The 13,880-nt window shown below is 39.6% G+C and overlaps 1 protein-coding gene and 1 pseudogene across 5 annotated transcripts in view; both read left to right on the top strand.

The window, feature by feature from the left end:
• Nucleotides 1-13,880, top strand: part of TPD52L1 (TPD52 like 1) — a 93,801-nt gene that overhangs the window by 62,293 nt on the left and 17,628 nt on the right. For all 5 annotated transcript variants that reach the window (XM_027551070.1, XM_027551072.1, XM_027551071.1 and 2 more), the window contains exon 3: nucleotides 6,769-6,917. In XM_027551070.1, coding sequence (XP_027406871.1) covers nucleotides 6,769-6,917 — 149 coding nt within the window. The remainder of the gene's footprint in view (nucleotides 1-6,768; nucleotides 6,918-13,880) is intronic.
• LOC113898772 lies at nucleotides 1,239-1,803 on the top strand (annotated as a pseudogene).

Below are 13,880 nucleotides of genomic sequence, written 5' to 3'. Positions count from 1 at the left end.
AAGACTTTTTGAGCCTGACTTCTGAAAGTAACATCAGACTCCCTGTTACTTGTTCATGTTATCAGGATTGATGTTTTCATCCCTTACGATGCATTAGCCTCCATGCCTCCTGTCTCTCATTTCTGGATTCCTCAGGAGTGAAGAAGCACTGCATCTCGCTAAGGGCAGCAGTGTGACTTCTGGGGGCACTGGGCACAGCTCTTTGCTCCTGCGCAGCAAAAAGCAAAGAAAGTAATCTGCTATTTTTCCTTTTCACATTCCCATTTCTTCTCCCTCCACCTCAGGCCACCAATGCTTTATGCTCACCCTTTTCTTAAACCCGCTTTTTCTGCCCTTATATAGTGCCTGCCCTTCGCACACACACACAAATTAGGTTCTTTCAGACCACACATGCATTCAGATGACCTCAGATGCTAGGGTTTAATTGTATCAAGGACATCTCAGCGGTCTCACCGCTGGCCCTATGAAGAACTGAGATGTCTTGTAAACAGCTCAGCTTATCTACCTCAGTTCTCCAGAGATATTTTTCCAGGACCCCTGCCCACAAGCAGCTCCTCTCTGTTTGAGGGACGATCCCACTGGGTCTGTTAGCCACGTGGGTGGACACCTCACAGATCAGCCTGTTATATTGCTTTCGAGTCAGGCAATCAGTTGTGGCCATGATCCAAGGCAAGAGCTTTGTGTAGAAGGACGTCTTATGTCTGACTGCTTTGCTTAAAGGAGTCGCAGGGTATGCCGGGCACCCAGTCTCCCCTTCTGTACACTGCCCTCCCTTGAATTCTTCTACTGTCTGTCAGCTGTACTGGATCCACCCTGCTCCATTTCCCCCACACCCTGGTCTGCTTTTACCTTACGCTGTTTTGTAGCCCATATTCCAGGAGGATACCTTTAGACTTCAGGGTGAATCTGTAACTGCATTCACTCACACAACCAGCATATTGTTCTTTTACCAAGTGCTGGCTGCAGGAAGACCTGTCCTTGAGAAGAGAGACGTAAGCAAATACTGTCCAAGAGGCTACTACATCTTAGATGGAAGTCTGCATTTTAAAAGAGGAATCTGTTCAGTCCTGAGTTTGTTATTGTGGTCATGCAATATGCGTTTTTTTAAAAGTTCCTTCAGCTTTCCTCTGCTGCTGCTAAGGTGCTTGGTCCTTCTGAGGAAACTAAGGCCATTTTGGGGTGAGGCTCTCACTTCATCCGGCAACTAGCACTGTGCCTGGCAGCCCCCTCCTAGCTAACTCGCCTGCACCCTGGCCTCCATCTTGGAGCTCGCCTGCACCCACTCAGCCCTCATTCTGCACGACAATGAGGTGACAGTCTGGAGGATAAGATCAATGCCTTCATTAATGCAGCTGGTGTACATGTGTTCACTGATTCTTGTCAGTATATGGCAAAAACCACTACAATATTGTAAAGTAATTAGCCTCCAATTAAAATAAATTAATTAATTAAAAAAAAAAAAGCAGTTGGTGTAAATGTTGAGCCTTTCTGGCCAGGCTTGTTTGCAAAGGCTTTGGCCGGTGTCAACATCGGGAACCTCCTCTGGGGCTGGCGGACCTGCCCTGGTCACCACTGCTGCCCCAGCTGAGGAGAAGAAAGTAGAAGCAAAGACAGCAGAATCTGAAGAGTCTGATGATGACATGGGCTCTGGTCTTTTTTCACTAAGCCTCTTTAGTAACACATTCAATAAAAAGCTGAGCTCTAAAAAAAGAAAAAAAAGTTCCTTCAACGCAACACCAGTATCACTTCTGACCTGATGCAGTGGTTTGTGTACACATGGAGGGTGTGCAGTTAACATTTCTAATGAACTTGATTCAGAGCACCAACAAATGTATGTATTTGTAAATTCCAGAAGTAGAATATGGGTTTTTTTTTTTTAAACAAATCTTGTCCATATATAAAGAAATACTATTTGTTTTAAGTATTTGTTCTCATTAGTCCTCTTACCAGCTGCTCCTAACATCTTTTCTGAGTTCTTTACACATCTATTCTGTGGGTTTTTTTTTTTTTTTCCTAGCTCTCTTTTTAAATAAACTTGCTCATTAGTTCTGTGCTACTAACATCCCACTCCCACTTTCATTTTGCGAAGCTGCATTTGATGCTCAGTATTCTATAATGTGGCTTGGTTTTTGAAAAGGATGAAGTGTTGGCCTGATAACTGTAAATTTATGATTATATAATAATCAAGTACTGCCAATGTCACCTCGATAAAATGACTCAAGAAAAATAGGCATTAATAGGAGTAGGAAAATTACCAGACAGCGTTACTAAGTAGACAAGCCTCTTTTGGCTGTTCCTTCTTGGCGTGTGGTTTCCCAAGGAAAGCACACAGTGCCCTCAAGCCACCTGTCTCAGGCTGACAAATAAGTGTCCTGGGCTCTTCCTTCCTTTCCCAGTTTTTTCCTTCAAGTCCTTATTTCTTTCTGGACTGAACTGGTGAACAATTAAAGCCTTCATAACCAATAGCGTCTTACTGTAGCACCCCTCTGTGTTAATCGGGGTTCTCCAGAGAAGTAGAACCAATAGGATGTATATACAAAGAGAGTTATTCTAAGGAGTCAGCTAATGTGATTCTGTGTCCAGTCAGCAAGCTGGACACCCAGGGGAGTCAATAGTGCAGCTCAGTCTAAAGGTCTGGGAAGAGCTGATGTTTTAGTTTGAAGCTGAAGGCAAGAAAAAACAAAAAAGCCAAACAACAACAAGACAAAACAACGTCCCAGCTCAAAAGCAGTCAGGCAAATAGAATTCCCTTTTACTCAAGGGAGGGTCAGCCTTTTTATTTAAGTCATCAACCGATTGGGTGAGGCCCACCAACTTTGGGAGAGCAATCTGCTTTACTCAGTCTGTCAGTTTAAATGTTAATCACATGCATAATCACCCTCAAGGACACAGCCAGAATAATGTTTGACCAAATGTCTTGCTAACCCATGGCCTGTCATACTCTCCCAGATAGTATCTGCATTTTAATTTTAGTTCTTCTTTACTCTTAGCCAGGGCAGGAGAAGAAGCATGACTTGAAGCAGTATGAACAAGAGACCAAAGGCTCTTACTCCTAAACATCATACTGATAATTAATGGTTTAAAAAGCTATTTCTTTCTCTGTATTTGTGACATATTTTATGTAATATGGCCGAATAAATAGAAAAGTAAGTCTTCAGTCTTCTAATGTAAATTTTATTTTGAGGCTAACTCATTCGTTCATTTGTATTTTTACATTTTTATTGTAATAAATTGATATAAAATTAACTATTTTAAATTGAATCATTCAATGGCATTTAGTACTCTTATAATGTTGTGTAACACCACTTCTGTCTAGTTCCAGAACATTTTCATCATCTCAAAAAGGAATCCGTTACCTGCTAAGCAGTTGCTTCCCATTTACCCTTCTTTTCTGTAGCCATGAGCCAGCATTCTGTCTCTGGATTCAGCTATTCTGGGTATTTCATATAAATGGAATCATACAATATGTGACATTCTGTGTCTGATTCCTTTCATCTAGCCAAATGTTTTTGAGGTTCATGTGTGTTGTAGCTTATATCAGTACTTCATCTATTTTTGTGACTAAATAATATTCCATTTTATGTATATACTACAATTTATTTATCCATTCATCCTTTGATGAATATTTGGATTGTTTTCATCTTTTGGCTATTGTGAATAGTTCTGTTATGAACATGTATATACATGTATTTGTTTGAGTATCTGTTCTCAATTCTTTGGGGAATATAGTAGAAATAGGAATGCTGGGTCATATGATAATTCCACCTTTAACTTTTTGAGAAACTGCTGGACTATTTTCCACAGTGACTGAACCATTTTTATTTCCACCAGCAATGTACAAGGGTTTCAATTTCTCCACATCCTCGCCAACACTTAAATTCCTATTCATTCATATATAAGTAACCAAGTTTAAATATCTAATCTTGTACATAAATATTTATCCTACAAGGAGATCTCCTAGGGGAATCAAGAAACCAAAGAACCAGACTATTAGTTTCTAACGAAGACATGATTAATTTAAAATTAACAGGCAAAGGATATCTTAAATACTTCAATTAATGATTTACCTGCACTCCAGCTCATTCCAAAATGAATTTGATATGGGTTACAATGTAGAATTTCTATACTACCTGCATCAGAGTATCTGGGGGTGCTTGTTAAATAATATATATAGACACACACACACACACAGAAGTCGCTCAGTCGTGTCCGACTCTTTGTGACCCCATGGATTGTAGCCCACCAGGCTCCTCGGTCCATGGGATTTTCCAGGCATGAATACTGGAGTGGGTTGCCATTTCCTTCTCCAATATATATAGACAGGCCTCACCAAATTTGAGACATCAGAATCTCAGGGCCTTAAAAGGGGCCTCCTTCTGGAATATTCATTTTAAATGTGCTCTCTGAGTGACTTTTATATAAACTGAAATTGATGTAACTAGGCCAAAAATTCTCATTAGTCCAATAAGGGATTGAATCTCACCAGGATCATCATTTAAAGTATTTGTGATTAAAGGACTTTCTGCTGTGTCAGGACTCTGTGCTCTGCAGAAAGAGATGAGATTGACCATTTTCAGTCTTGCATGTTAATATAATTTAAGAATTATCTTTTAATTTTACCTTTTGGGATTTTCTTAATAACTATTTTGGCATATATTATATTTAGATCACTGATATATAAATGAAAGCATTAAGAAGTGTGAGTCTAACATTTTATTGAAATAGTGAGACTTTCATTATAGTACCTGCCATTAGTCTGCATAGAGTAACTGAGTTCATATTTTCATCATTAGAAGTCTTTTCTCTACAAATACCTTTTAACATATGCTTCAATTTTTAAATGATTATATGTGGGATTTAATATTTCTTTAGGATGATGTTTGATGAATTGGTCACTTCAGTATTTCTATCACTTTTTTGGGACCATGGATTTCATTAGAAATCTTATGAATCCTTTACCCATTCCTCCCAACTCCCCAAAACAAATGAATATCCTACTGTCCCCCATAATTTTGAATAAATTTCTGAGATTCCATAGATAAAAGGATGAGAATACCAAGATGTTTAAACCTCTCTCTTCTTCTCTACATCTTTAATTTTTCTCTGCAAGTTAAAAAATTTCTCATTACCCTTGTTACACATTGGAAAAAGCAGTAATACCTAATATATCTATAAAACCAGATTCCTAGTTATTTCAGTCACTCAAACATATTATTTATTCAAAAGAAAGAAGAAAAAAAATCTTTCTATGCTGAATAAAAAGCTGATCTGAAGCCCAAGTATTTTCTATGGTAAGAGAGCTAGAGATACAACCTTGAGAAATCTTAGTCAATGGACTAAATGCAGGTGAGCTCGTTGACTAAGATGAAAATATGGAATATAACATGAGAGCAAAAGGATAGAAGGATCTGATTTTAAAATGATAGTGTGTTCTCATTGAATGGAGAGACTAAAAACATAGTCCCCCTTGGCCACCCCTGAATATACTCCTTTTGGAGTAATGAGTATATAGCTGCATACTGAAGACTCTTGCTTGTCAAGAAGCTATAGCTTGGAGACTTCTCTGGTGGTCCAGACTCTGTGCTTCCAACACAAGGGGTATGAGTTCGATCTGTGGTAGGAGAACTAAGATCCCGTATGGCACTTGGCATGGCCAAAGAAAAAAGAAAAAATGAAAACATAGGATGCTACTAACTATAACATGTCATGGAAGGTGGAATTCATTTTAGAAAGACTTCAGGAAAATTTCCACGAACATACAAAAACGTTTCACAACTGTAAAAAAAAAAAAAAAAAAAAGGATAATGTTAGACTACTAGGACATTTTGCTGATATTAAAACCTCGAAGATAGTGTTCTTTTCTACTAGAATATTTCAGATGGTTGATTCAGTATTTCTGCCTAAGTGATTTTCCACGAACATACAAAAACGTTTCACAACTGTAAAAAAAAAAAAAAAAAAAAGGATAATGTTAGACTACTAGGACATTTTGCTGATATTAAAACCTTGAAGATAGTGTTCTTTTCTACTAGAATATTTCAGATGGTTGATTCAGTATTTCTGCCTGTTTTAAGTGATTTTTTATGAATACAAAGGTTTACAACACTATTTTTGCAAAAGTAGATGTCATTGTTGAGTTGTTTTTCTAGCAGCTATGTCTCTGGTGACCCAAGGAACACATTTGCAAGATGATTGACAGGGTTAGTGATGCTGTTTGTGGTCAGGAGTAGAGTGACACTTGGAATGTAAATGAAACTTAGCTGCTTCGTTTTTTTTTTTTTTAAGTAAGGAGTAAAATGCCAGCTTGGCAAAACCACAATGTATGCTTAGGTGTGGATGGCAAAAAAATTAAGCTGACTAATGGCACTTGAAAAGAAGTTATTAGATACAGACTACACAATCAATTTCCTGTTCAAAAATTATACCTACATATAATTTTAGAAAAACCTTTGGACGATTGAAAACCAGAAACTCTAAGCAGTGTCTATTTCCTAGTAGATTACACATGGTTTTTATTGTCTTTGTATTTTGCTGTATGAGTGAATTTTTTACAAGGAGTAGTGTTTACATTTAGAACCATTCAAACTAAAAAATCTACTTTCATTTAAAAATATTAGACTTCTCTACAGGATGTGTTTGCTAAGGCCTTGCATAGGGCTGTGTAAACAAGAGGGTGCCCAGGGTGCTTTGGATCACTGAGAGCTTCCGCCCTTGAATGTTTCACCTGGTCTGACATTTTTCCCCCATCATTTTCCCTCCTGCTTGTAGCTGGAAGACGAAATTACAACCTTACGACAAGTTTTATCAGCAAAAGAAAGGCATCTTGTGGAGATAAAACAAAAACTCGGCATGAACCTGATGAATGAATTAAAACAGAACTTTAGCAAAGGCTGGCATGACGTGCAGACAACCACTGCGTAAGTATATTTTTTTTCTTAAAAAGTAATCACTCAGCCTGCTGTCTTGCCTCTTCTATATTTTTTTTTCCTTCAAGGCTTATTTTGTACTGGTGTCCAGGGAAAATATTTTCTCTAGAAGTAAAATATATAGAAATATGAATGGTCATTAATATGTTGCATGATACAGGCTCTACAAAGTAGCTCCATGAAATAAAACTTTGTTCACCAAAACTCTGTTTTCACTTAGACTATTTTTATGGAGTTGTACAGTTTTAAATTCTTTCTCTTCAATATACATATTTTTTAACATTTGTTAAATATATACTTTAGGCTTATGTTTTTCCATAAAATTCTAAATCCTTTGAATACGTGGCACTCACTACATATTTTGAATTTCTATTAAAAATGATTGACAGTTTTAAAAACTGTAGACTTTTTGACCATTAACGTAAAGAGAAAAACCTGTATCTTTCATATTTTGGGGATGTGCTTTTTATCCCTGTTACTCTATAGAATATGTATGTGTATATTGGCCTCTGCCTCAGTTCCCGGCACAAAGCTCCCAAAATTCATATAATTTCTTAAGTGATAAGAGCACTAGGAGCATCTTTTGTTCTCATGTTTGCACTTTTACCCTGATTCCTGACACAGAGTTCCTAAATCCTTTGGGATTTCCAGGGTAACAGCCGTATCCTTGGTTCTAAAAAGATGACTCTTGGCGGACTCCTGGAGGAGAGCCGGTCACAAGAAAGACCAAGGCATGATTAGAAGCTGTCAGTCCCATGCCCCCATTCTCTATGGAGAGAAAAGGACCTGGAAATGGTCTATCATGCCTATGATGAAACTCCATAAAAATCTCAGAAATATGGCATTTGGAAAGCTTTGGGGTTGCTGAACCCATGAAAGTGCCAGGCAGGTGGGTCCCAGGAGAAAGCATGGAAAGCAGGTATTTCCGTGGGAACATGGGGATGGGTTCCCATCCCCACATGCCTCTTTCATCGGGCTGTTCATCTGTATCTTTTATCATATAATTTTTACAATAAATCGGTATAACCTAGCAAGTAATCTGTTTTCTTAAGTTCTATGAGCCACTCTCGCAAATTAATTGAACTTGGGGAGGAGGTTGTAGGAACCTCTGATTTATAGCCCCTTGGACTTCCCTGGTGGCTGCAGACAGTACCTGCAATTCAATTCCTTGGTCAGGAAGATCCCCTGGAGAAGGGCATGGCAACCCAGTCCAGTATTCTTGCCTGGAGAATTCCATGAACAGAGGAGCCTTGTGGGCTACAGTCCATGGGGTCACAAAGAGTCAGACATGACTGAGTGACTAACACTTTGGTCAGGAGCACTGGTGATAATCTGGACTCGCGATTTGCATCTGAAGTGGGGTGAGTAGGGAGCACTCTTGTGGGACTGAGCCTTTAACCTGTGGGATCTGATGTGATCTCCAGGTAGTGTCAGAATTAAATTGTAGGAGACTCAGCCGGTGTTACAGAACCTCCTGATGTGAGAAACTCCTCCACACAAACACATCTGGTATCAAAAGTGTCCTGAGTGTGCTGGTAAGTGTGAGAGTACAGGAGAAACACTGGAGAAGCAAGTTTTTCTTTCGTAGACCAGCAGAAATGTTTGCAGTTTTGCTATTATCTTCTTGTCTGATATTAGGCAAAGTATAGAATAACTTTGTGGAGAAGGCAATGGCACCCCACTCCAGTACTCTTGCCTGGAAAATCCCATGGACGGAGGAGCCTGGTAGGCTGCAGACCATGGGGTCGAGAAGAGTTGGACACGACTGAGCAACTTCACTTTCACTTTTCCCTTTCATGCATTGGAGAAGGAAATGGTAACCCACTCCAGTGTTCTTGCCTGGAGAATCCCAGGGACGGGGGAGCCTGGTGGGCTGCCGTCTATGGGGTCGCATAGAGTCGGACACGACTGAAGTGACTTAGCAGCAGCAGCAGCAGAATAACTTTGAATATTCTACAGTCTTGCTTTTATGGGGTTACTTGTTAAAATTACACAAAATAATGAACTATTGTGGTACTTTTCTAATGATTTAAAATATTTTGCTTGCCAGGTGGTCTTGTACCAAAGGGAAGAAGGTGCCCAAATCATAATGTGATTTTTCTTCCTTTTGTGTGTTGAGGGGTGGGGCCTGATGGAGAAACCATAGAGGCTTCCTATCTTTGACCCCAGATTCCACCATCAAGAAATTTTTGACCTTGTGTTATGCATTTTCTTCCCTACTATTACCCTTTGGAACTTAAAGATATTACATTCCTAGTATCTGAGTGGGAAACAGTTTTTCTCTTTGCTGATTCTTCTCTCCCAAGCACAGAGGGGCTTCCATGAAATGAGATCATATTAGTACGTATCATAGGTAGTGAGGATTCAGTGAGTGCAGAACAGCATCTGGCACTTTGTATGCTGTTTGCTGTTGTAGGAAGCAGGTCTGGTGGGGAGATCCAAGAATTCTGTTTTGGCTTCACAGACTTAGAGAAGGAACCATGGTTGCCAGGGAAGGGGGGAAGAATGGGGGGCAGGGATGGCTAGGGAGTTTGGGATGGACAGGTCTACTGCTATATTTTAAATGGATAACCAACAAGGATCTGCTGTATAGCACATGGAATTCTGCTCACTGTTTTGTGGCAGCCTGGATGGGAGGGGAGTTTGGGGGAGAATGGATACATGTATACGGCTAAATCCCTTCACTGTTCATCTGAAACTATCACAACATTGTTAATCGGCTATACTCCAATAGAAGGGCTTCCCTGGTGGCTCAGTCAGTAAAGAATCTGGTGGAAATGCAGGAAACCACCTGCAATGCAGGAGACCTGGGTTCAGTCCCTGGTCAGGAAGATCCCCTGGAGAAGGGAATGGCAACCCACTCCAGTATTCTTGCCTGGGAAATCCCATGGACAGAGGTGCCTGCTGGGCTACAGTCCATAGGGTCGCAAAGAGTCAGACACACCTTAGCAGCCAAGGCAAAATAAAATGTTGAAAAAAATTCTGTTTGAGCTGTGCTTAGTCTGAGATGCCCAACAGACCAACAAGTTGCTTCAAGGGGGTGACTCAGAGGAAAAATCAGGGCTAGAGATGGACATGAGAGTTATCTACATACTGATGCAGTGAAAGCTACAGGACTAGAATAGATTTCCTAAGAGATTAATTAATAAATACAGATGATTATGGTCTCACTAACCTTTAGGAATGTTGCGAACTTTCCTTTGTAAAGAAGAATAAATCTCTTTTTTAAGAGGGAGGCCTGAGTCTATCAGCAACATAATTTCAGGAGATCATTTTCTCTCACCCTTTTTTCTTGACTGCTAAGGGAAGGAATGATGCTAAAGCTGAAACTCCAGTACTTTGGCCACCTCATGTGAAAAATTGACTCATTGGAAAAGACTCTGATGCTGGGAGGGATTAGGGGCAGGAGGAGAAGGGGATGACAGAGGATGAGATGGCTGGATGGCATCACCGACTCGATGGACGTGAGTCTGAGTGAACTCCGGGAGTTGGTGATGGACAGGGAGGCCTGGCGTGCTGCAGTTCATGGGGTCGCAAAGAATCGGACACGACTGAGCGACTGAACTGAACTGAAAGGAAGGGAAAAGTCCTATGTTGGGACAAGGGGTAGGATGTGATCATAGAATCTATTTTTCCCCTGGATATTTTTAATGGTGAAATAAATTATTGTTTATTAAATAATTTGCATCCATTAAAATGCTACTTTTCCAAAAAAATTAATTACATGGAAAAATGCTAGCTAACATAATATTCAGTGAAAACCCATCTCACTTATAAAATATATATATGTAGAAAAAAGACTGAAAGGAAACCAATATATTAACTGGGATTAACTGTGAGTGATGGATATGTGTGTAAGATTCATTATTTTTTCCATTCACCCATCTTTCCTTTTTTTTTTCTCCCTTAAATATTTAAATTCCTGCTATTAATGTACATCACACCGATTTTAGAACAATATCTATGCATCATGTGGTGAAAATTTTGATGTGAGGGAGTGATGAACTGGGCTAGGGTTAGCTAGGATAGAATTAGATTTCAAAGCACTAAAAAGAATTTTAGGTGTCAAGGCACTCACTACAGGTATTCCAGAGGCAATACTTTGCATGCTGATTAAACAGTCATGACCTATTTAGTTTGATTTATAATGAAATGAAAACCTCTGATATGTTAATGAAAGATTTTGCATATTTTAGTTTGTGGTAGGATTCATACTGGAATGAAACCAGATGACTAGGAATAACTACACAGCAGATTAAAATTATCTCCCTTTTAGAAAGATAACCATACAGTATTAGGTCAAGACATCATCTGTGTCCCAGGGCTTGCTGTTGCTGTTGTTTTTGTCATAGTTTTTTGGGTGCCTTGATTTCAGAGACTCTAAGAACACACACAAAAAGTCCCCCTACCCTCTTCTTTTTTCTTCTCTGAAGCTCTATAATGTTTCTAGGCTTTAAGGAGGCACAGGGGAGGTGGGTGGCCTTGGGGTGAAGAGGTGGGGAGACCATTGGAGGAGAAATTGAATCTCTTCTGGAGATAGAAGGAAAAGTAATTTGAAAACCTGATGTCATGGTGGGCTATTCAAACTGATGTGCTTCATTTTAGTGAGTGTTTGGCCTTTGCTAACCCGTGAAATTGCCCCAACAATAAACCCCTCTGAGTTGTATTAGACCAAATGGTAGTCTACAAAGGGGAGAAGGTCATGGAATGGAATTTCAACTATTCCATCTTTTTGGAAGCTTAATAAATTCACCCTATATACAGAGGAGTAAAACTCTAACATTCAGCTTTTAAAAAAAATGCATAGTGCTTGAAAATTGAAGCTTGGTATACGATTTATTTACTCTTTGATTTTGTGCTTCTAAGACTTCCAGCCTATTGTGGTCAGTAAAGATTATTATATCTTATTTATGAGGAATTGTTGTGGCACCATTAGGTTCAGAAGTGCCAGTGAAGATTAAAGACCTAATTTTAAAAGCCCATCTCTCTCATGGTTGTTCATTCTTACTGGCCTCATCATACAAGGCAGAACATAGGTTCTCCTTTTCGAGATTCAAGTGGTAAATCTGTGATTTGGTGTTGTGTTTGGGGAACCTTTGGAAGAGAAGAAGTCTAAAAAGTTTTTGTGTCTGTGGTGAAGTGCTGCATATGCAATTGTTAAAGTAATGCTCTCTTTTAAATTCCATAATAGAAAATAGATTTGGGCTATAAAGATATTTTATCTTCTTGTAAAAAGACTGTTGAATTACAATTTTTTTTTCTACCTGCATGTAGAAAAATGCTTTAGGTCAGAACACTTTAGAGGATGACATGCTTTCTCCTTTTGATTATTAACACTGATTTTCAAATCACTAGGACATGAAGAGAGGAAGAGCCCTCTGTCAGTACGCTGGCCAAAGAGCTCACCTGTTCTAATGGTTAAAGGTTACCCAGTCCTTAAAATGTAAAGATACACACACAGATACAATGGAGTATTATTCAACCATGAGAAAAGGAAATCCTGTTGTTTGCAATAATATGGGTGGACCTTGAGGGCACTATGCTAAGTGGAGTCAGAGAAGGATAGAATCTGCATAGTATCTCTTATATGTGGAATCTAAAAAAAAAGTCAGACTCTTGGAAACAGAGAATGCAAGAGTGGTTTCTGGAGGTGGTGGGTATGGGTGAAATAGGGAGAGGTTTCTAAGAGTACAAACTATCACTTATAAGTTGAATAAGGTTTGAGGAGCTAATGTATAATATAATGACCATAGTTGAAAACACTATTGTATAAATGAAATTTGCTAAGAGAGTAGAACTTAACGTTCTCCTCAATATATACATGTGCATGCATGCTTAGTTGCTTAGACTTGTCCTACTCTTTGTGACCCCCATGGACTGTAGCCTGCCAGGCGTCTTTGTCTATGGCGTTTTCTAGGCAAGAATACTAGTGTGGATTGCCATTTCCTTCTCCAGAGGATCTTCCCGACCCAGGGACGGCGTAACCTGCATCTCTTGCGTCTCCTGCATTGCAGGCAGATTCTTTACCTTCTGAACTACCAAGGCAGCCCATATTCCCCCAAAGCGGGTGTTTGCTGGAGTTGCTTCAGAGCACGCAAGGACAAATTTCCCTCACTCATTTTAAGGTCACCACGGCTCTTCTCTGAAGGGGAAAGTTCACGCTGCAAAGTCCTGACTTTGCACCTTGTGCCTGAAGTCGGGGAATCCAGCTGGACTCTGTTTCCTCCCTTTGGCCTCAGGGGGCTCTTGTTCTGGTTGATTTCAGCTGCTGGGGATACAGAGATGATGAACAAGATGTGGTCCCCACCCTCAGGAAGTTCAGATAAGTCACAGAGAGGATTCAAAAACCCTAATTGCAGCACAAAGGAACAATGTTTGGAAAGAGCTATGCGGAGGGGATTATGGGAACCCTGAGGAGAGGCACGCAACACCGACGTCTTAGAGCAAATACTCTCGAGTTTTCTGCCCCCCAGTGCATAACTGACAGCAACCTGAGGATATCTTAACATTTTGACTTTTATTTAAGGAAGAGGTATTAGTCTCCTGCTCTGTCAATTATGAAACTCAGCAATGGTGTAATTCACATTTAGCTTAAAATAAGAGATGCTAGTAATCTAAAATGTTAAATACTGCTTCCTTTTAAATTAGAAGGTTGTCAGGTCAATCAGAAGGTTAGCATTTAAGTTGTTTTTCATCATTTGAATATTATTGAACATATTTTTATGCAGTAGAGTTGAAAAACAGTTTTAAGTGTTAGTAGTATAAACTATTGGAGAAGGCAATGGCACCCCACTCCAGTACTCTTGCCTGGCAAATCCCATGGACGGAGGAGCCTGGTAGGCTGCAGTCCATGGGGTCGCTAGGAGTCGGACACGACTGAGCGACTTCAATTTCACTTTTTACTTTCATGCGTTGGAGAAGGAAATGGCAACCCACTCCAGTATTCTTGCCTGG

Source organism: Bos indicus x Bos taurus, chromosome 9, assembly GCF_003369695.1.
Source record: "Bos indicus x Bos taurus breed Angus x Brahman F1 hybrid chromosome 9, Bos_hybrid_MaternalHap_v2.0, whole genome shotgun sequence".
Taxonomy (NCBI): domain Eukaryota; kingdom Metazoa; phylum Chordata; class Mammalia; order Artiodactyla; family Bovidae; genus Bos; species Bos indicus x Bos taurus.
This window is presented reverse-complemented; position numbering and strand designations above follow the sequence as displayed.